Source organism: Gasterosteus aculeatus, chromosome 17, assembly GCF_964276395.1.
Source record: "Gasterosteus aculeatus chromosome 17, fGasAcu3.hap1.1, whole genome shotgun sequence".
NCBI classification, from domain to species: Eukaryota; Metazoa; Chordata; class Actinopteri; order Perciformes; family Gasterosteidae; genus Gasterosteus; species Gasterosteus aculeatus.
Window position 1 is genome coordinate 9,096,471 of NC_135705.1, and position 23,046 is coordinate 9,119,516.

A 23,046-nucleotide genomic window follows, 5' to 3' on the forward strand; every position below is an offset into this window, starting at 1 on the left:
ATTAAGTACCTTGTTGGATTCATCTGTGAGCATAATGGGCCTGCAGGCTGGTGCCATCTGTGCATCCATGAATAGCCGAGGATAACTTAATGAAAGCAGGCAAAATGCAGCAATCTTTTTTTTTTTTTTTACCTGTTGCTTGCTATAAATTGAACTAATCTTTCCCTAAAACTGGTTACTGAAAGTAAGGCGTTCGAAAAAAAAGAGAATGTTTTAGTATGACTGAATTATGTCAGTATCTATCCCAGTGCTGCTTTAAAGGAGGTCGTAGACAAACCAGAAAACAACAACACAATCCAAGTGTCCACGTTCCAGTTTATCAGTTTACACAAAAGCAAAGATGACTCCTGATTGCCAACACACATATACAGTCATTTTCATATGAGTTGTGATAATGCAAAATTTTCATGGTAATTAAAAAAAAAAATGCTTGTGCTCTAATACATAATGTCACACAAAGCATCTTTCCATCTTTAAGGTTATAATATTAAAACTGTTTTTATTGCCCTACATGGTCCTCTTTGCAGCATCTAGTTAGTGGTTATATTTAGAGAGGTGTTTCTTTTATTTACCGTAATACATACATATATACTGTATATATATTTATGACTGTTATCGTTATGTCTGTGGCCACTAGAGTCTGCTGTGCTACCATAAACAGCTTGCGTTGTCTTCTGGTGGACGTCTGTGCCTGAAGGTTTATGAGCTAGACGTGATACACCAGTCATTCATCGGTCAGAGCGACACTACGGCTCAGTTGGGACAAATGTGAGTGAATGTGTGATCAATGGGTTTGATTGTTCCTCGTTCTGCGGCTAAATAAAAACCTCATGCAGCGTGTCACTGCATTCATTTGAGTTATTCCACATAAAACCTTACAGGAGCTAAATGTAAACACAGATCCGACCGTTTAAAAGTATGAAAGTATCTGCAAAATTCATACGCCGTGACCCGAGGTCATCGAGGGTTCTTATCTCAATCGCATCAATTTACATTTGTGTTTATTTAAAAATGTTCCTGTTTCTTGCACAAAATTGTATGGACCCTTCATCTACTGCCACTTCTTCTTTAGAGTCTCTAACCTCAGAGCTTCAAGCATCTCTCAAGCAGACGTGCTGATTCACGACCCTCTTTTCACAAGCTTTTACCCTCACTTCTTAACCCGTGCCCCCCCCTGTTCCACCCTGATGACCTTCCCATGCCCACCTGACACCTGTGCCGGGTCCTCCCGCCTTTTATGACTCATCTTCTACCAAATGAGGGTGTCTGTCAACTACTCGTGTTTTTCAACAAACCATGATGGATTCTTGGAGGATACAATTCTGAGAGTCAAGGGACCCATGTGATCAAATCTCAAGGCTTTTGTTCTGTAAGCACATCTGCAGCACTTCAGTTTGTGCAAAACTTTAATCTGAAAACCAAAATGATGCTTCAGAAGTCTTAGTTGGACAGATATTTTTAGTACAAACCTCCTTCCTTTTGTTGCTATCTGTCTAAGAATGAACTTTGTACTGTACTTTGTCCCTCATTGTGGTTCCTGGCTGAGCTGTAAAAGCAATAACAAGAAAACCAACGGCTAACTTTGGAAAATATCTACTTGATTTATCTGGCTCTGCACATGACTCCTGTAAGCTTCCCATGAACAACAAAAACAACACTAAGATATATATTTCATTACAGTTAGAGAACAGACTGAATGAGATTGTATATATCAGTTTTATGGACATGGTGAAGAGACCAGCAGAATCACAGGTACATTCAATTATTGGTGCTAAAAATAATAAGATAATAATAAAGATAATCTGGCCTTCATGACAAAATTCTGAAATCCTTATTTTGACAGTAGATCAAAGTGTAGGGTTATTCTTGAAGGTTTTGTTTGACTGCTTTGCCTTCATTGATACACTTTAACTGTGAGTTGGCAGAAGTAGTACACATTATTCTGATGGAGCCTTTAGTGACAGGTTTTGTAAATCTCTATTTGTGTGCAATAATTGCACCGATATCTTCACTACAAGCGGGTGCAACTTTACCGTTTTTTACAGTTGCTAGGACACATTTCTCAATACTTAGATTACCTTTTCAAAACTCTTCACACAGTGAGCACAACAGAAGTATATGTGGGCTAAACTGAGGATCAATTATCATTGCTTTGGCACAAAATGCATTCAATGACTACATCTTTCAAATTACACAATTTCATTTCTCACTCAGACACAACAACCGCCAAAACTCTGTGTACCCTACAGGCCAATTTGCACATGCTTAGATACTGTTTTCAAAACTGTTAAACTTATGTTCAAAACAATAACATAATACAAAACTGAACGTTTCCTTGCGTTCCTGCATGATCTCTATGGAAGGGTTGTGTTAGGTGAGGAAAGGGATGCAGAGAGAAGAAATCAGCCAACATGTATAATTGTATGGGACAATGTGGCATTTCACCATCTCATGCGGTCACTGAGTGGTTTGCAGCCCATCTCAGAATGGTGTCACTTTTCCTCCCACCTTACTCTCCATTTCTCCACCCCATAGAAGAATTATTTTCCTCATGGAGGTGGAAGGTTCATGGCCATCATCCACATGATCAAATGTCCCTCCTGGACGCAAGTAATGCTGGATGCCTGGACATATCAGCAGAAGATTTCCAGGGATGGATAAGGCATGTCAGAAGGTTCTGTCCTAGGTGTATCGCCCTAGATGACATAAGATGTGATGTGGATAAGAACATGTGGCCAAATAGAGAAGACTGTATCAGTGTATCTGTATCAGTGGATGGTGTGTATACAAATTCTTGTATTTTGGAATTACTCAGTGCAAAAAAATAAAATATGAATAAAGGACATGAAATATATTGAAGCATTCTGCATCATGTCTGATTAATTCCAGTAACATATATTACAGTGAATAATAAACAGAGATGTGTCCTTGCTTTACACAAGAAAACATTGTATAATGCTACATGTTGTTAGTGTTTTTTAGGTCATTGTTTTGTGGGTGACAAAGTGTGTTTGTTGGCTGTCAACCTTTGCTAGTGTTCTGGAAGAATGAGTTGATTTGAGACATGAATTAAGTGTTTTGGTAGTTTTAGTGCATTTTGAACGTGAAATGAACTGCTGTGGCGAACTAAAAGTTGGTTAGGAAAAAGAGTTTTGAAAAAGTGACCTAAGTATTGAGAAATGTAGCGACTGTAAAAAACTGTAACACAGAACACAGTTTAAAGCTTTCACTTGGTACTAATTCCAATTTTAATTAATGAATGACACATTTAAGTAATTATTTAATGGTGTATTTATTTATTTAATTGTGGCACTTTTAGTCCTCCATAGCACGTATGAGCAATGAGGCCAATGGAAATGTACATACTGGATTTAAAGAACAGCAGGATCAGCAATTTCAGGTGAACAGTAATATCATGCAGGAGATTTTAGTTCCAACTCACCCAATAGGAAAATGCTATCAAACCTTTATTGGTAACACTTTACTTGAATGGGTGTTCATAAGGCTGACATAACATTGTCATAAGCATGACATGACAGCTGTCATACATATCAATGAATACTTATGACAGTTGTCGTTAAGTGTCATTCGGTAAGTTATGTCACTTTTGATGCAAAGGTGACATTGTTTGAGATGTCCTTGTTATGACAACTTGACATAAACCAAGACAACAAAACATGTCATTAACATGCCATAACAGACCTAACTGTCAAACCTAAGCAAAACGTTTGGCTTAATATCTTAGAGCGACATTAAACCGTCATGTATGGATGGTTTTGACATTCGCTGTCATAAAACCATTACAATTGTGTCATAAATGTTGTCCTTTTCATTAAGATGTCGTTAAGTGTAACTACACTGCTAAAGGACTTTATAACACATTTCCCATTTCCCTCCTACAGTGATTTAATGATTTTAACTTTGCATTAAGATATCATGTGCAATTACATAGTCGAACCAGTTTATGACAGTGTCATGACTGTTTTCTTTGAAATCAAGTAAAGTGGAACGATTTGAATGTTTCGTTAAAATGTCATTAAGTGTTATTACACTGTCAGATAATAATAATACCTTAAAAAAAGCAACAGACAAGTCAAGAGATAGTTTTTCCTTTATGTATTTCAAAACAAAACATTTTGTTGTGATGTTCATCCAGTGACAGTTTGTAAAACACAAGCAAGGATCTGCTCAGGAGAACATATAATGAGTTTAACAACATAGATGCATAAATGCCAGCAGACATTGTAGAGATTTTTTTTTTTTTTTACTTTTACTTGTTTTTTCACATCATGGAAAAGTCTGCCCAACACACCATTGTAATGGTGTACACCCAACCAGTGGTTCCACTCTATCATCTTAAGATGAAGCTTGAGTGATTCAGGAGTACGATTCCCTCTGTGACGCCATACTTCCGGCTTGTAGCTTTGCCATGCACGCTCAATATGCTGAGTATGAGCACCAGTCTCTCGGCCCATAAAGTTGTTTTTATGGCAGACCGAATAATGATCATACCCATACTGGGCAAGTTGCCCTTTGTAGGTACGCCATTCATCACTGAGGATGGATGTTCTGGGTCTGACATGGTGTCTAATATGACCTATAAGTGTCTTCCTTCTGCGATCCCTGACGAGTCTCAGAATGGGTCTTCTGGACTTCCTGTCGACCTCCAACATCCCAAAGACCCACTGCCGTTCACGGCGCCAAGCGTTGCCACATCGACCACGATGGTACTAAAAGTAAATAAGAAAACACAAATATTTCATAAGGTTTGGGCTGTATTACATTTTATCATGTGTCCTTCCCACATGCACTGCTACCACTGATAAATTATAAAATATTACTCATCATGAAATCTTGATCTAAATATAGTGCAGATTCATACAAATATATAGCCCACCTTTCGTTTGTGGGCAAATTTGCTCTCGTCAATAACAACAAATCGATGACGACCACCAATCCTCATACATCTTTTCCTTAGTCGCTTGACAGCAGCAATGCACACCTTCAAATGTGAAAATAAAATATAAGCATCTTGAGGTATAACTATGCCTTAGTATGGAATTTGATTAATATGTATGCTAACGTTTAGGAATAAAGTTGCATTGCATGTGTCACTGAGTGTACCAAATAATTCTGCAGCGATGTAGAATCCAATTGATTAGAGTGGTGACTTATGTACCTGTTTTATACCTAATTAAAGTTAGAGACTAGTCTGGTATGTAATGTGACAACCTTTCGGAGTACTTTTGCCATTCTTGTCAATGTCCTGGAGCTTGCTGCTATCCTGTCACTGATCATGGCAAGTTGCTTCAACTGCAAATCTTGGGCAAATCTGAAGAAAGCAAAAAGTAAGAAACATAATTGATAAATTGGGCTGAGATGAAACTAAGATTTAATTTTAAGTCTTATGTTTAAGACATAAATAGCTCAAATAAAATTTGAGGGGCTGGTGGAACGGAATTCCTAATATAACAATCCTACATGAATTACACATAAATAAAAGACTGCTAAATATGTTATTTAGATATGTAATAAAAAATACATTTGATATATTAATACTGTACCTGTGCATGAACTCAAGCCATTTTGTCAGAGGGATGTGAGACCCTGTGAATATTGAGCCATTACGTACAGACTTTGGGAAACTTTTATGATGCTTATGTCACTGGGTGGACGATTGGGGACCATTGATTGCATGCACAATTGATTGCATATTTTATTGATTGCATATGTTATTGATTTATTATTGCATGTTTTACAATTTATTATTTTATGATTGCATGTTTTTATGACTTGTTGTTTTGTGATTGCATGTTGGACAATTTATAATCTGCTTTGAGTTTTGTTTGAGTTGTGTCCTCAATTGACAATCGTCCCCAACGAATTAGCAATTAGTGGCATATGGCAAATGGACCAATGGGGAAAGGCCAGGGGCAGAACTTTCTCTTTTTAAGCAGGAAGACAGAACACTGGCACTGGAGAAACAGGGCGAAACTGGAAAGCTGGAAAGCTGGGGAGCAACAAGGAGAGCTGGGGAGCAACAAGGAGAACCGGGAAGAAACGAGAGAAGGGAGAAAAGGAAAGAAAGGCAGAAGCAGAGGTACCACCACCAGAAGCAGCAGCAGCAGCAGCAGCAGACGCACCAGCAGCAGCAGACGCACCAGCAGCAGCAGCAGATGCACCACCAGAAGCAGCAGCAGCGGAGGGCAGGAGCAGACTCAGCAGCAGCAGCAGCAGCAGCAGCAGCAGAGGGCGACTGGCAGTCAGACGTCCACACCAGTGGACCAGGGACGCGCAGGACTTCGCTCCTGCTGTGGTGATGACCCTGGACGGACTATTTTAGCTCCCTTTTATATATTTTAACCTTTGTATTAAAATAAATATTTTCTTAGTCGTATTTCCGCCCCTGTCTCCTCTTGGGTCATTGTTTTACTGCTCCCCTTGTTCCCTAGTTCCTAGGGCTTTTACCTAGGTGGCGTTGTTGGCAACACTTTTAGTTGTTGGCAACACTTTTAGTTTTTAAGAAGAAACCTCGGCCGCTGACACTTACAGACCCTGAGGAAAAATAATGAAAAAAGTAAAAAAGGCTGACATGTAGACAAGGTTGTTCATGCTTTTATCTCTTCAAGACTAGCCTACTGCAATGCTCTGTAGTAATCAGTAGGGAAACATCTTGGACTGCAACTTATCCAAAATGCTGCCAACGGCAGGAAACAAGCACGTCTCCCATGAGTCTGAGCAGAGCATTTATTAATAACAATACTACTAATATTATTAATGAAAGACCCCGTCCAACCATGCTCGGTGATGTCAGGCACGCAAGCTCAGCGGCTTCTTTTACGTAGTTTCCATTTAAATTAACAAATTAGAATTAGCTTCTGCTTACCACCACAGCCCATCCTTGACATGGCATTTCACCAGATGCATGCGACGGTTGCATTTTGCGCACTTCATCGTCGTCGTCAGGATACCACGTTTCTGCGTCCATTTCACAATTTTCCTTCTGCTGTTGTGTTTATTTGAACGCCTAATATGTTTTAAAAGTTCTTCCATCAGTGTCATTGCATCGACAACTAGTCACCCGTCTGTGATCCGCGCCTTTTTTTAAAGTCGTTATGTCAGTCTTCTTCTCGTCGCTCAATGCTCCAACAAGACAGAACAGCGCCCCCACGTGTGTCTACAGGGGAACTGCACCTGTATTCGTGAAAAAAGTTATGAGATTTCAAACGTAGTTGGCTTTTCTAAATATAAAACTAACACATGTATTAATATTTCATCACTGTTTACAAGTGTTGTTGAATTTGAACTGAATGCGCGCGTAACGTAACGTTTACGTAACGTGACTATCCACATGAGTAGATCCCAACGCGACGTGACGGACATGCCAGCAGTGCAACACACTGATCAACAGTCTGGAAGTTTCCTACTTCAGGTAAGCTAACGTGAAATACCGGTGTGTAATTTGGATTTTAAAAGAACATTTTTTTGAAGAGGACATTATAACTGTTAGTCTTTTGTTTACAGTCTTTGCCGTTTTATTAAGTTAGCGTTCAGCAACTAATACTAGTTAGCCTTTCAGTACAAAGTCCTTACGTCTCCGTTACAAGGCAGCCAACAGGCCATAACGTTAGTAGCATAGAGGCTAGTAGTATTTGCTCCAGTTTTCTTGTCGCTATTTCTAAACAACTAAGATGTCACGTTTGACTATTGTATCTTAATCTTAGCTTCTATGACATGGTGCTGTTTTCGTTGCTTACACAACTGTAGCCAGATGGACATCCGTTTCAGCAAACGTGGCAGGAAGGCTGAGGATAATGAAGCTAACCCCAAGCTGCTACACGCTGTGGAAGAGGACCTGGCACAAGAACGTGAAGAGGTCCCTATTCATCCAAAGAAAAAAAAGCTAATCAAATATTCCCCGAGGAAAACAAGTAAGTCTAGTCTATTTATGTTTTTTTTTTACTACTTTCACCAGTAGGGCTAGAAATGTACTTTTTATTTATACATAATTACATACATGTTTTATTGCCTATCTTCTCAATAAACAATATGCACAAAAGTACTGGGAATTTTGTTGGTGTACTGCAGTGCAATGAATGTATGTATGTTAATGAATAGATAGAATAGATTAACATATGACACATATCAATATATTGCACAACAGTACACCACCACCATTGACTGACCTCAATAATACACTTAAAGTACTTCGTCTGTTGCCGTGTCTCCAACAGGTGCATTGGAGTTGGCCAAACTGAAGGAACAAACCAAGATGAACCGACAGAAGATAGAACACCTTGAGGAGCCCATTTATTACCTGGAGGAGGCCAACAAGGACCTGAAAGCTGACACGGACTTCCTACTTGCCAAAATTAAGGAAGCTCCCAGCACACTTACATCTTCTGGGAAAGGTACAAATGCACTACAATTAACATCCATGCAGTACTAGTTGGTGAAGGAACCAGAAATAGAAATAGGCTGGGCACAGAGTGTAAGGATATATTATTATATACAATTGCATTGTTGTTACAAATGAGATGTCCAATTGAGCTGAAATACTATTTTCCCAAGCCCTTCCAAAAGGTTTCCGATATGACCTGATAAGTCTCTGGTGATGGCATTGCTGTGTAGAAAGAAATGCTATGCACTGACATAGAGTAGAGCCATCACTCACTGTATGCTACAGCTAATGCTCTACTAACATGTTAACAGACACACACACAACACACACACACAAACTGATGTTTCACTCACTGTTACTGCTGCTGCTAAAATAACTCTGGCCTTTCCTGCCAGTAAATTGCTCTGGGAGTATAACTAGAGTACAATAGAGTGTGACTTCTGGGTGCTCTGGTTCTGCTCCTGCTCCCCCCCCCAAACAAACACCTGTTAATTATCAACTACAATGCAATCGAAATAATAAATAAAAAAATAAATAAGAAAATAATATGTAATTATCTATAACAAAGCCTCTTGTACACGTGCAGTTGTCTGCTCTCAAAAAAGTGACTGCATTAAAAAAAAGTATTAGTTTTTTGCTTTGTTTACTTATAAACATCTCTGCTTCTCCACCTACCCACCAATTTTCTTCCCCCAGGCAGAAAGACTGCTCCAGAACCTTCTTCATCTTCGACTTCAACATCGACATCTCCCTCCTCAGACTCCAGCTTCTTATCATCCTCAGAAGAAGAGAAGAAAAAGAAAAGGAAGAAGTCCAAGAAAAAGACCATTAAGTCAAAAAAACACACTGAATCACACAGCCGTTCAAGAAGTAAGCAGAGATATTGATCATCTTTATAATCAGCTTTATAACAATCCTAAAGTTGACCGCTGCTTAACCTTTTATGGATTACATTTATATGAAAAGCAACTACTTCCATGGGCTTTGTTAATAATAGTTACATGGGACTAAAGGTAATGTTATATCGATGTCTAGCTAATGGTATATTTTAGTAATCATTCTGAAAATCAGTGATTGAGATCTCTACAGCCTTGTCTAGCTCTCCTGATCTCAACTTATTCTATGATCTCCTCCAGTTTTGTTTTATATCTAACCTTTGAAAAAGAAAAATATAAGAAAACAATTTTACTTACTGTACCATCAGAGTTCACTGTGCTTCCTCTAACCACGCTAGTTATGTTTTGTACAGGCAGGTGAGAAAGGACATTACTTCCTGGGCATCCTCCTTCTAGGCTGGTGAAGGCAGATATTGCTAGCCACAGAGTCAGGTAGGAAAGTCTAATATAACCAGCCTAGAAGGATGCAAAAGTAAGGATCCTTTCTCATCTGCTACTACTACAAAACCTATAAGGTGCCAAATCAACAATGCCAGTACATGCCTGAAAAACTGACCTATTTTGTTTGTTTTTCTGTTGTGTTCTTAAGTAACCACAACAGATGGAGTGATCCGTCGCTATAAGGATGTCCTTCGTATCTTCAAAAAGTGTGGATCCACGAAGAAAGCCTTTGCGAAAATGAATGTTGATCGAAACACAATTTCACGCACAGCTATAATTGCTGAGCTAGCAATTACCTTTCAGGACGCGTTCCAAGGTCTGCTGACAGGTGACGAAGATGAAATGAAGATTTGTGTGCTTGCAGAGCGTTGTCGCGGGGCCATAAACGAGGAGATGGCCGAAGCCATCACAGCATGCAAAAAAAATGGAAAGCTCCTCCCAATAATGTATAAATATACTTAAGAATATTCATTTTGTTCACACTTGTTTACATTTTGTTAAACAATTGTTTAAACTTTGTTAAAGTTAATCTGTTTATATACACAATACATGTAGGAATTTTGGAAGTTTGTTTTTTCTGCTTCATCTTAAGATGAGTGGCATCACAACAAAATGTTTTGTGTTGAAATACATAAAGGAAAACTATCTCTTGACTTGTCTGTTGCTTTTTTTAAGGTATTATCATCTGACAGTGTAATAACACTTAATGACATTTTAACGAAACATTCAAATCGTTGCACTTTACTTGAATTCAAAGAAAACAGTCATGACACTGTCATAAACTGGTTTGACTATGTAATTGCACATGATATCTTAATGCAAAGTTAAAATCATTAAATCACTGTAGGAGGGAAATGGGAAATGTGTTATAAAGTCCTTTAGCAGTGTAGTTACACTTAACGACATCTTAATGAAAAGGACAACATGACACAATTGTAATGGTTTTATGACAGCGAATGTCAAAACCATCCATATATGACGGTTTAATGTCGCTCTAAGATATGAAGCCAAACGTTTTGCTTAAGTTTGACAGTTAGGTCTGTTATGGCATGCTTATGACAATGTTATGTCAGCCTTATGAACACCCATTCAAGTAAAGTGTTACCATTTAGGTATTCTTATATTTTTTATATTTATTCTCTACCTCCAATGATCTCCAAGTGACATGGAGGATTCAAATTACCTTGACTCCTTAACTATTTGCACAATCGGATTCTAAAAGCTGAGAAATGCCGCTTTCTAGATATTATGGCAATCAAATCTGTGGCGGGAGAGCCTGTGATGAGGGGTGGAAGTGAGCGCAGCAGGAGAGCCACAGCAGAAAGTCACGGAGAGATGGCGATGTTTTACGAGTGTCTTAAAAGTGCCCTACTAGGGGGGGGTACCGCATGAGGAATTGAATGCGTGGCGGGAGTGCTGCAATCCGTCTGTCCAATCAGAAGTGTTACTCTGGCCCTGGTGACATGTGTTCAATATTCTTTCAATCTTCATATCGGGGCTGTCGAGTTTTCAAGAAAACTTGGCGCGACGTTTTGTTGGATGTGGACGCTGCGGTCCAAATCTAATTAGGCGCCTTTTTCCAGGAGTGTAATTATTTCAGACAGTGCTAAATGGAATGTAAAATGACCTTACATTAGCACAGCAGAGGACCAAGTACAGGTGTGAACACCTGCTGCAGGAAAAAAACTCAACTGCCCAAATGTGCATTGCGAATGTCACAAATGAGTGAATCGATTAAGAGAATGTGTGTCAAATTATGCTACATTAGCACAGTAGACACCCATGTACGGTCATTTTTAAGGAAAACCCGGGAGAAAACCATAGCTGTTACTTCAATGGGATGCCTAAGGGTGGTTAGGTGTCTTGTTCGGGACCAGCCGGCGAGGGTTCAAACCACCAAGGCCTTTTCCGGTGCACCCTTTCTACATGCGACGGAGGACACTTGCTCCTCGAGAACATCCAATTGTCTGTTATCGATCTCGTTCTCTGCCCTTATTGCCTCGTTGCGCTCTTTCAGAGGTGCTTCTTTAGCGGCCTCTTCGTGGAGCTGTTGAAGTTCTCTCAGAAGGTCGTCGTTCAGTAGCTTGTTGGCGTTTTTAACCGATACCAGGGAGTTGTAGATACAAGTCAAAACATGCGTTCCCTGAAGGGTGCTCTGCAGTTCCTCAACCTGACGCTGAAGAGTGCAGTTTTCACCCATCAGGGTTTCGCTCTCGGACTTTATTGCGTTGTGTTTTTCCTCATACTTCTGCTCTTTTGAGAACTTGTTTTCCAGGGTCTTGTGTTGCTTTTCGAGAGTTTTATTCAGTCTGGTTGCAACTTTTATATCTGTCTTCATTGATTTGTAGTTTGCCTTACAGGCGTCAAGATCTTTGAGACTGTTCATTAGACTGAGGATATTCTCTTTCCATTCATTGTTCTTCAGCTCCAAGGCGTCGTTTAGTTCCCTCTGTGCGTCATAGCCAGCCTTCCAGTCTTTTTCACTGAGTAGCTTGCTGGTGGCCTCCGTGTGGGCCTTAATCAACTGTCGCTGCTGCGCCTCCAGAACAGTCTCCTGGCATTTCTGTTGCGCTGCCAAAGATTCTCTAGACGTGAGCTCTTCATTGAGGGCCTGGATTTGCTGTTTTGAATCATTGGTTGTTCTCTCCAAAGCGTCCTTACGGTGCATTGAGTCCTCAATTTGACGTTGTTGGTTTACGAGTTACAGGTTTATTTCACTTTTCTCATCCCCCAGAGCTGAAACCTGTATTTCTAACTCCTGTGTCTCTGCAATCAGTTTCTTATTCTTATATTGCAGACGTTTGTAATGCAAGTGAGTCGAAGCTGTTTTGGAGGCCAAGTTCTTCACCAAAGTCTTCTTCATATCAAGCTGATGGGCGTCTCGTTCACTGGCCTCAGATAAAAGGTTACATTCATTGGTAACCTTTTGCAGTGTGGTCTCCAGGAGCTTAATTTTTTGGTCGTACTCCTCATTCTCCTGTGTTATGGATGCAGCGTTTGACTCCACACGTTTTAAGTGCGCCAACCTTTTCTGCTGCAAGTCCACCTCTTCTTCCAGCTTTTGATGTTTAGAAGACATTTCTTCGTTTACTGCTTTTTGGTCTCTGTAGATTGAGTCAAAATGTTGATGATTTTTGACCTTAACAAGGAGATTCTTCACCTCTTTTTGAAGGGTTTCACATTTTCTCCTAGCAATGCCTTCCTCCTGCCTGTGATGGTCATACTTGTCATTTTTAACCTTCAAACATTCCCATCCTGCAACCTTTATTCCGCTCATGTGAATTTTCATGCGCATAGACTTAAGAACTTCGCAGATCTCCCTCAGGCTCATATATTCTGCGTTGAACTGTTCAGATGACTCTGGTGGTCCCTGGTTGGAAACCGGCAGATTCGTTGTATATCCTTCAGCCATTTCTCCTGTTTGATTTAAATGTTGGGTAAAATACTTCTGTGTACACGATAAAACTTGAAAACAGCGTTGTATTGTCAGTGGTCAAAGGTTATGAACGGATGCAGGACTGAGAACAGAAAGCGTGCAGCTCTCAAGAAGTCCAGTGAAGTTATGAGGGACAAAATGGAACCCAACAACAAAGCACATCGGAACACAGTGACACGTTCTATGATGTCAATGGCGTTGCCCTGCAACAAGGAACTACTTATGTTGCATCATCGGTAATGTGGACATGAAAGAGAAATCGTTTTTTTTAAGCTTCAAAAGTCATATATATCTGGATATATGAGTAAAAAATACAAACACTTTCAATATGTGAAAATATAAACAATAAAAGTTAAATTAAGACTTGAGACAGTAATAATGACTATGTTGTAGGACCGGGTACTGCATAGATTTAAGGCAACAAGCGACCAACTCCAAAGAAGCGATATAGATTTAGCTACTGCTCTTGGCTTTCTGCGCTCATGTAACATAGTTAGAATGGATGGCTAAAACCCTTCTAAACTGGCTGAACTACGCCATCTACTGCCACAAAGTGGTACACAAACGGACCGTAAAAAGGACGGATTGTGGGTAATCCTCAGTGTAATGGAGGATTAAAAGAAGGTAACGTGTTTTGTTTATGTCCGTGGAAAATGTTTACTCATTTCATTTATGGTGAAGCTAGCTTTATTATTTTAAATGTCCTTTGTCTTTGTTTAAAGTTGCCATGTTTTTATTAAATTGGTGATATGTTTTATTGTCTGTAACAACAATGTCCGGTTTTTTTTAGCTAGCTAACATCCATTTTATGTCGTCCTTCTAGGTCCACAATTTCCTTTGTGTCCTTTATATTTTACAGGTATGTTATGTTAAGTTGATTAACCTGTATGTATTTTTGGTTATATGTTTCATTGTATTGCTTGTGTAGTCAAGTTCTGTTCTTATAAAACTATATGATCACTGTCTAAGTATTTTGTGTGAGTGTAATGGAGGATTAAAAGAAGGTCCACAATTTCCTTTGTGTCTGTTATATTTTGCAGAAGTTAACAGCTCCAGCACGACAAACATAGAAAGCAGAAGACATCTCACAGGGGTTACACTCACTGCATTCATATGTTGGCGCTCTACGAGAACAGTTTGCAGAGCTCGAAGAATCCGCACGCCGCACGCACTGTTAGTGCCACACAAAACTACTAGTTTGACACTCGACGTGTGAGAAAAAGAAAGACATTTGCAGACGAGTGTGGTGATGACAGTGAAGTAGCTTTTACTGATAGCAGTCAAGAGATTTAAGGTTGAAACATATTATGTCACCGTTGACAGATCTGGATAGTTCCTTCTCAGACAAACTCATTCAGTTCAAGCACTTGAGACTTTACCTGTACAGCTTCTGCAAGCTCTTGAGAGACATGGACCTAAGACAACATTTCCAAATGTTTATGTTGCACTAAGAATGTTTTTAACCTTGCCGGTGTCTAACTGTGAGGGTGAGAGGTCGTTTTCTGTTTTGAAACGAGTTAAAAATGAGCTGAGGACCACAATGTCACAGACACGGCTCTCTGCACGTTCTCTCTTGGCCATCAAACATGAACTTGTTAGTGCCCTTGATTTTGAAGATATTGCACACCAGTTTGCACATTGAAAGTCAAGACAAATGCCACTGTAAGATGTGTTTGCCAAATGAAATCAATCCATCCATCCATCGTCAAACCGCTTATCCTGCACACAGGGTCGCGGGGGGGGCTGGAGTGTATCCCAGCCAACTTCGGGCGAGAGACGGGGTACACCCTGGATTGTTCGCCAGCCAATCGCAGGGCTAACACAGATATATACCATACCATATACCATATACACCATATATACTAAATACAATATAACATATATATATATATAGTGCTGAGTAGTTATACCATTCACTTCCCCTCTTGAAAATCACCCGTTTGAGTCTTTTTTTAAACAGAGTCTTGCTTGGACTTTGCTTCAGCTCTTTTTGAAGTTCATTCCAGACCTTCACACCACTGACTGAAATGCACATTCGCTTCATGGTGGTTCGAACCCTCAAGGTTCTGAAGTTAAGGTTTTCCCTGTAATCATAGCCCCCCACTCGATCAGTAAACAGTTTTTGCATGTTATCTGGTAGTTGTTTATTCATAGCTTTTTACATCAGCATAGCTTCCACACAGTAACTCAAAATAAGTGAGCAATATAGAATATGTAGTGCAGCATAATTTAGAAAATGTTTAGCTTTGCTGAGAACCGCAATACTTCTAGATATTTTAGACTGAATGTATTTAATATGCGGTTTTCAGCAAATCTTATGGTCTATCATCACTCCCAAAAACTTAATTTCATTAACTCTCTCCACCGACACATCATCTATTTAAATTTGCAAATTTGATTTGCTTTTGCAATTTCTAAACAACATAAACTTAGTCTTATCGAAGTTTAATGATAATTTATTAATATCAAACCATATAATAAGTTGACATAACTCTAAGTTGATTTCAGCCGAAAGCTGCTGCAAATTATCACCTGTACAAAAAATATTAGTATCGTCTGCAAACCAAACAAACTTAAGTTTTTTAGAAACTTTACTGATGTCATTAATATAACGAATAAACAGTTGACCTTAACAAGGAGATTCTTCACCTCTTTTTGAAGGGTTTCACATTTTCTCCTAGCAATGCCTTCCTCCTGCCTGTGATGGTCATACTTGTCATTTTTAACCTTCAAACATTCCCATCCTGCAACCTTTATTCCGCTCATGTGAATTTTCATGCGCATAGACTTAAGAACTTCGCAGATCTCCCTCAGGCTCATATATTCTGCGTTGAACTGTTCAGATGACTCTGGTGGTCCCTGGTTGGAAACCGGCAGATTCGTTGTATATCCTTCAGCCATTTCTCCTGTTTGATTTAAAAGTTGGGTAAAATACTTCTGTGTACACGATAAAACTTGAAAACAGCGTTGTATTGTCAGTGGTCAAAGGTTATGAACGGATGCAGGACTGAGAACAGAAAGCGTGCAGCTCTCAAGAAGTCCAGTGAAGTTATGAGGGACAAAATGGAACCCAACAACAAAGCACATCGGAACACAGTGACACGTTCTATGATGTCAATGGCGTTGCCGAGCAACAAGGAACTACTTATGTTGCATCATCGGTAATGTGGACATGAAAGAGAAATCGTTTTTTTTAAGCTTCAAAAGTCATATATATCTGGATATATGAGTAAAAAATACAAACACTTTCAATATGTGAAAATATAAACAATAAAAGTTAAATTAAGACTTGAGACAGTAATAATGACTATGTTGTAGGACCGGGTACTGCATAGATTTAAGGCAACAAGCGACCAACTCCAAAGAAGCGATATAGATTTAGCTACTGCTCTTGGCTTTCTGCGCTCATGTAACATAGTTAGAATGGATGGCTAAAACCCTTCTAAACTGGCTGAACTACGCCATCTACTGCCACAAAGTGGTACACAAACGGACCGTAAAAAGGACGGATTGTGGGTAATCCTCAGTGTAATGGAGGATTAAAAGAAGGTAACGTGTTTTGTTTATGTCCGTGGAAAATGTTTACTCATTTCATTTATGGTGAAGCTAGCTTTATTATTTTAAATGTCCTTTGTCTTTGTTTAAAGTTGCCATGTTTTTATTAAGTTGGTGATATGTTTTATTGTCTGTAACAACAATGTCCGTTTTTTTTTAGCTAGCTAACATCCATTTTATGTCGTCCTTCTAGGTCCACAATTTCCTTTGTGTCCTTTATATTTTACAGGTATGTTATGTTAAGTTGATTAACCTGTATGTATTTTTGGTTATATGTTTCATTGTATTGCTTGTGTAGTCAAGTTCTGTTCTTATAAAACTATACGATCACTGTCTAAGTATTTTGTGTGAGTATAATGGAGGATTAAAAGAAGGTCCACAATTTCCTTTGTGTCTGTTATATTTTGCAGAAGTTAACAGCTCCAGCACGACAAACATAGAAAGCAGAAGACATCTCACAGGGGTTACACTCACTGCATTCATATGTTGGCGCTCTACGAGAACAGTTTGCAGAGCTCGAAGAATCCGCACGCCGCACGCACTGTTAGTGCCACACAAAACTACTAGTTTGACACTCGACGTGTGAGAAAAAGAAAGACATTTGCAGACGAGTGTGGTGATGACAGTGAAGTAGCTTTTACTGATAGCAGTCAAGAGATTTAAGGTTGAAACATATTATGTCACCATTGACAGATCTGGATAGTTCCTTCTCAGACAAACTCATTCAGTTCAAGCACTTGAGACTTCACCTGTACAGCTTCTGCAAGCTCTTGAGAGACATGGACCTAAGACAACATTTCCAAATGTTTATGTTGCACTAAGAATGTTTTTAACCTTGCCGGTGTCTAACTGTGAGGGTGAGAGGTCGTTTTCTGTTTTGAAACAAGTTAAAAATGAGCTGAGGACCACAATGTCACAGACACGGCTCTCTGCACGTTCTCTCTTGGCCATCAAACATGAACTTGTTAGTGCCCTTGATTTTGAAGATATTGCACACCAGTTTGCACATTCAAAGTCCAGACAAATGCCACTGTAAGATGTGTTTGCCAAATGAAATCAATCCATCCATCCATCGTCAAACCGCTTATCCTGCACACAGGGTCGCGGGGGGGGCTGGAGTGTATCCCAGCCAACTTCGGGCGAGAGACGGGGTACACCCTGGATTGTTCGCTAGCCAATCGCAGGGCTAACACAGATATATACCATACCATATACCATATACACCATATATACTAAATACAATATAACATATATATATATATATATAGTGCTGAGTAGTTATACCATTCACTTCCCCTCTTGAAAATCACCAGTTTGAGTCTTTTTTTAAACAGAGTCTTGCTTGGACTTTGCTTCAGCTCTTTTTGAAGTTTATTCCAGACCTTCACACCACGGACTGAAATGCACATTCGCTTCATGGTGGTTCGAACCCTCAAGGTTCTGAAGTTAAGGTTTTCCCTGTAATCATAGCCCCCCACTCGATCAGTAAACAGTTTTTGCATGTTATCTGGTAGTTGTTTATTCATAGCTTTTTACATCAGCATAGCTTCCACACAGTAACTCAAAATAAGTGAGCAATATAGAATATGTAGTGCAGCATAATTTAGAAAATGTTTAGCTTTGCTGAGAACCGCAATACTTCTAGATATTTTAGACTGAATGTATTTAATATGCGGTTTTCAGCAAATCTTATGGTCTATCATCACTCCCAAAAACTTAATTTCATTAACTCTCTCCACCGACACATCATCTATTTCGATTTGCAAATTTGTTTTGCTTTTGCAATTTCTAAACAACATAAGCTTAGTCTTATCAAAGTTTGATGATAATTTATTAATATCAAACCATATAATAAGTTGACATAACTCTAAGTTGATTTCAGCCGAAAGCTGCTGCAAATTATCACCTGTACAAAAAATATTAGTATCGTCTGCAAACCAAACAAACTTAAGTATTTTAGAAACTTTACTGATGTCATTAATATAACGAATAAACAGTTTTGGTCCCAATACTGACCCCTGGGGGACACCACAAACAATGTCCAAGCAAGATGACTGGTGGTCACCCATTTGCACAAATGTTGATTAATGTTTCATTTAGAGCTCCAGATGTTGAAGGATCTGGGTTTTTTTCTGCCAGTTTGGGTCCCACACTTTCAATATTTATTGAAATTATGAACCACATCTTTACTGTCCTCAAAATTTTCATCATTATTTGTAAAAAACTGTCCATCCTCAACTGGCTCCTTTTCGAGGCAAAGGAGCAGCGGCTCTACTCCGAGCTCTTCACGAATGACTGAGCTTCTCACCCTATCTCTAAGGGAGACGCCAGCCGCTCTCCTGATGAAACCCATTTCGGCCGCTTGTACCGGTGACCCAGTTCTTTCGGTCATGACTCCTTCATGACCATAGGTGAGGGAAGGAATGAAGATTGACCGGTAGATCGAGAGCTTTGCCTTTCGGCTCAGCTCTCTTTTTGTCACAACCGTGCGGTAAAGCGAGTGCAATACCGCCCCCGCTGCTCCGATTCTCCGGCCAAACTCACACTCCATCTTCCCCTCACGTGTGAACAAGACCCCGAGGTACTTGAACTCCTTCACATTCCCTACCTGGAGTGGGCCATCCATCGGTTTCCTGCTGAGAACCATGGCCTCAGATTTAGAGGTGCTAATCCTCATCCTGACCGCTTCACACTCGACTTCGAAACGCTCCAGTGAGAGTTGGAGGTCACAGACAGAAGATGCCATCAGGACCACATCATCTGCAAAAAGCAGCGATAAGATCCGCAGCCCCCCGAACTGTAGACCCTCCTCCCCCGACTACGCCTCGATATCCTGTCCACGAAGACCACAAACAAGATTGGTGACAAGGCATGAAGTCAGATAAAAGGTTACATTCATTGGTAACCTTTTGCAGTGTGGTCTCCAGGAGCTTAATTTTTTGCTCGTACTCCTCATTCTCCTGTGTTATGGATGCAGCGTTTGACTCCACACGTTTTAAGTGCGCCAACCTTTTCTGCTGCAAGTCCACCTCTTCTTCCAGCTTTTGATGTTTAGAAGACATTTCTTCGTTTACTGCTTTTTGGTCTCTGTAGATTGAGTCAAAATGTTGATGATTTTTGACCTTAACAAGGAGATTCTTCACCTCTTTTTGAAGGGTTTCACATTTTCTCCTAGCAATGCCTTCCTCCTGCCTGTGATGGTCATACTTGTCATTTTTAACCTTCAAACATTCCCATCCTGCAACCTTTATTCCGCTCATGTGAATTTTCATGCGCATAGACTTAAGAACTTCGCAGATCTCCCTCAGGCTCATATATTCTGCGTTGAACTGTTCAGATGACTCTGGTGGTCCCTGGTTGGAAACCGGCAGATTCGTTGTATATCCTTCAGCCATTTCTCCTGTTTGATTTAAAAGTTGGGTAAAATACTTCTGTGTACACGATAAAACTTGAAAACAGCGTTGTATTGTCAGTGGTCAAAGGTTATGAACGGATGCAGGACTGAGAACAGAAAGCGTGCAGCTCTCAAGAAGTCCAGTGAAGTTATGAGGGACAAAATGGAACCCAACAACAAAGCACATCGGAACACAGTGACACGTTCTATGATGTCAATGGCGTTGCCGAGCAACAAGGAACTACTTATGTTGCATCATCGGTAATGTGGACATGAAAGAGAAATCGTTTTTTTTAAGCTTCAAAAGTCATATATATCTGGATATATGAGTAAAAAATACAAACACTTTCAATATGTGAAAATATAAACAATAAAAGTTAAATTAAGACTTGAGACAGTAATAATGACTATGTTGTAGGACCGGGTACTGCATAGATTTAAGGCAACAAGCGACCAACTCCAAAGAAGCGATATAGATTTAGCTACTGCTCTTGGCTTTCTGCGCTCATGTAACATAGTTAGAATGGATGGCTAAAACCCTTCTAAACTGGCTGAACTACGCCATCTACTGCCACAAAGTGGTACACAAACGGACCGTAAAAAGGACGGATTGTGGGTAATCCTCAGTGTAATGGAGGATTAAAAGAAGGTAACGTGTTTTGTTTATGTCCGTGGAAAATGTTTACTCATTTCATTTATGGTGAAGCTAGCTTTATTATTTTAAATGTCCTTTGTCTTTGTTTAAAGTTGCCATGTTTTTATTAAGTTGGTGATATGTTTTATTGTCTGTAACAACAATGTCCGTTTTTTTTTAGCTAGCTAACATCCATTTTATGTCGTCCTTCTAGGTCCACAATTTCCTTTGTGTCCTTTATATTTTACAGGTATGTTATGTTAAGTTGATTAACCTGTATGTATTTTTGGTTATATGTTTCATTGTATTGCTTGTGTAGTCAAGTTCTGTTCTTATAAAACTATACGATCACTGTCTAAGTATTTTGTGTGAGTATAATGGAGGATTAAAAGAAGGTCCACAATTTCCTTTGTGTCTGTTATATTTTGCAGAAGTTAACAGCTCCAGCACGACAAACATAGAAAGCAGAAGACATCTCACAGGGGTTACACTCACTGCATTCATATGTTGGCGCTCTACGAGAACAGTTTGCAGAGCTCGAAGAATCCGCACGCCGCACGCACTGTTAGTGCCACACAAAACTACTAGTTTGACACTCGACGTGTGAGAAAAAGAAAGACATTTGCAGACGAGTGTGGTGATGACAGTGAAGTAGCTTTTACTGATAGCAGTCAAGAGATTTAAGGTTGAAACATATTATGTCACCATTGACAGATCTGGATAGTTCCTTCTCAGACAAACTCATTCAGTTCAAGCACTTGAGACTTCACCTGTACAGCTTCTGCAAGCTCTTGAGAGACATGGACCTAAGACAACATTTCCAAATGTTTATGTTGCACTAAGAATGTTTTTAACCTTGCCGGTGTCTAACTGTGAGGGTGAGAGGTCGTTTTCTGTTTTGAAACAAGTTAAAAATGAGCTGAGGACCACAATGTCACAGACACGGCTCTCTGCACGTTCTCTCTTGGCCATCAAACATGAACTTGTTAGTGCCCTTGATTTTGAAGATATTGCACACCAGTTTGCACATTCAAAGTCCAGACAAATGCCACTGTAAGATGTGTTTGCCAAATGAAATCAATCCATCCATCCATCGTCAAACCGCTTATCCTGCACACAGGGTCGCGGGGGGGGCTGGAGTGTATCCCAGCCAACTTCGGGCGAGAGACGGGGTACACCCTGGATTGTTCGCCAGCCAATCGCAGGGCTAACACAGATATATACCATACCATATACCATATACACCATATATACTAAATACAATATAACATATATATATATATATATAGTGCTGAGTAGTTATACCATTCACTTCCCCTCTTGAAAATCACCAGTTTGAGTCTTTTTTTAAACAAAGTCTTGCTTGGACTTTGCTTCAGCTCTTTTTGAAGTTCATTCCAGACCTTCACACCACTGACTGAAATGCACATTCGCTTCATGGTGTTTCGAACCCTCAAGGTTCTGAAGTTAAGGTTTTCCCTGTAATCATAGCCCCCCACTCGATCAGTAAACAGTTTTTGCATGTTATCTGGTACTTGTTTATTCATAGCTTTTTACATCAGCATAGCTGTTTGAAATTCTTCTAGATCTGGCAGTTTGAGGAAGCAGGACTGTATAAATAATAAGTTAGTATGGTCGTGGAATCCTGCCTTATGAACCATTCTGATGGCTCTTTTTTGTAATGTGCATAACGGTCGCAGCAGGGTTTTATAGTTGTTGCCCCATACTTCCACACAGTAACTCAAAATAAGTGAGCAATATAGAATATGTAGTGCAGCATAATTTAGAAAATGTTTAGCTTTGCTGAGAACCGCAATACTTCTAGATATTTTAGACTGAATGTATTTAATATGCGGTTTTCAGCAAATCTTATGGTCTATCATCACTCCCAAAAACTTAATTTCATTAACTCTCTCCACCGACACATCATCTATTTAAATTTGCAAATTTGATTTGCTTTTGCAATTTCTAAACAACATAAACTTAGTCTTATCGAAGTTTAATGATAATTTATTAATATCAAACCATATAATAAGTTGACATAACTCTAAGTTGATTTCAGCCGAAAGCTGCTGCAAATTATCACCTGTACAAAAAATATTAGTATCGTCTGCAAACCAAACAAACTTAAGTATTTTAGAAACTTTACTGATGTCATTAATATAACGAATAAACAGTTGACCTTAACAAGGAGATTCTTCACCTCTTTTTGAAGGGTTTCACATTTTCTCCTAGCAATGCCTTCCTCCTGCCTGTGATGGTCATACTTGTCATTTTTAACCTTCAAAC

General features: G+C 39.5%; 1 protein-coding gene and 1 long non-coding RNA gene across 2 annotated transcripts; one reads left to right on the plus strand and one right to left on the minus strand.

Annotated features, from left to right (window-relative positions):
- Positions 1-4,093: 4,093 nt before the first annotated feature.
- Positions 4,094-7,369, minus strand: LOC120834553 (uncharacterized). The gene is made up of 2 exons (XR_013453185.1): positions 6,887-7,369; positions 4,094-4,730 (listed from the first exon to the last, which is right to left on the minus strand). It is a non-coding gene; the product is annotated as an uncharacterized LOC120834553 (long non-coding RNA).
- Positions 7,344-10,391, plus strand: LOC120834552 (uncharacterized). Its single transcript, XM_040202595.2, has 5 exons — positions 7,344-7,432; positions 7,768-7,931; positions 8,235-8,411; positions 9,098-9,271; positions 9,887-10,391. Exons 2-5 carry the CDS (start codon positions 7,772-7,774, stop codon positions 10,198-10,200), a joined length of 825 nt encoding a protein of 274 aa, XP_040058529.2. The 5' UTR covers positions 7,344-7,432; positions 7,768-7,771; the 3' UTR covers positions 10,201-10,391.
- The last annotated feature ends 12,655 nt before the right edge of the window (positions 10,392-23,046 follow it).

What these genes read in the sequence shown, in the direction of transcription:
- LOC120834552 (XM_040202595.2), top strand. Translation starts at nt 7,772, where the DNA reads ATGGACATCCGTTTCAGCAAACGTGGCAGGAAGGCTGAGGATAATGAA. An exon ending in ACTTACATCTTCTGGGAAAG is followed by an intron (nt 8,412 to 9,097) that starts GTACAAATGCAC and finishes TTCTTCCCCCAG; the next exon opens with GCAGAAAGACTGCTCCAGAA. An exon ending in ATCACACAGCCGTTCAAGAA is followed by an intron (nt 9,272 to 9,886) that starts GTAAGCAGAGAT and finishes TGTGTTCTTAAG; the next exon opens with TAACCACAACAGATGGAGTG.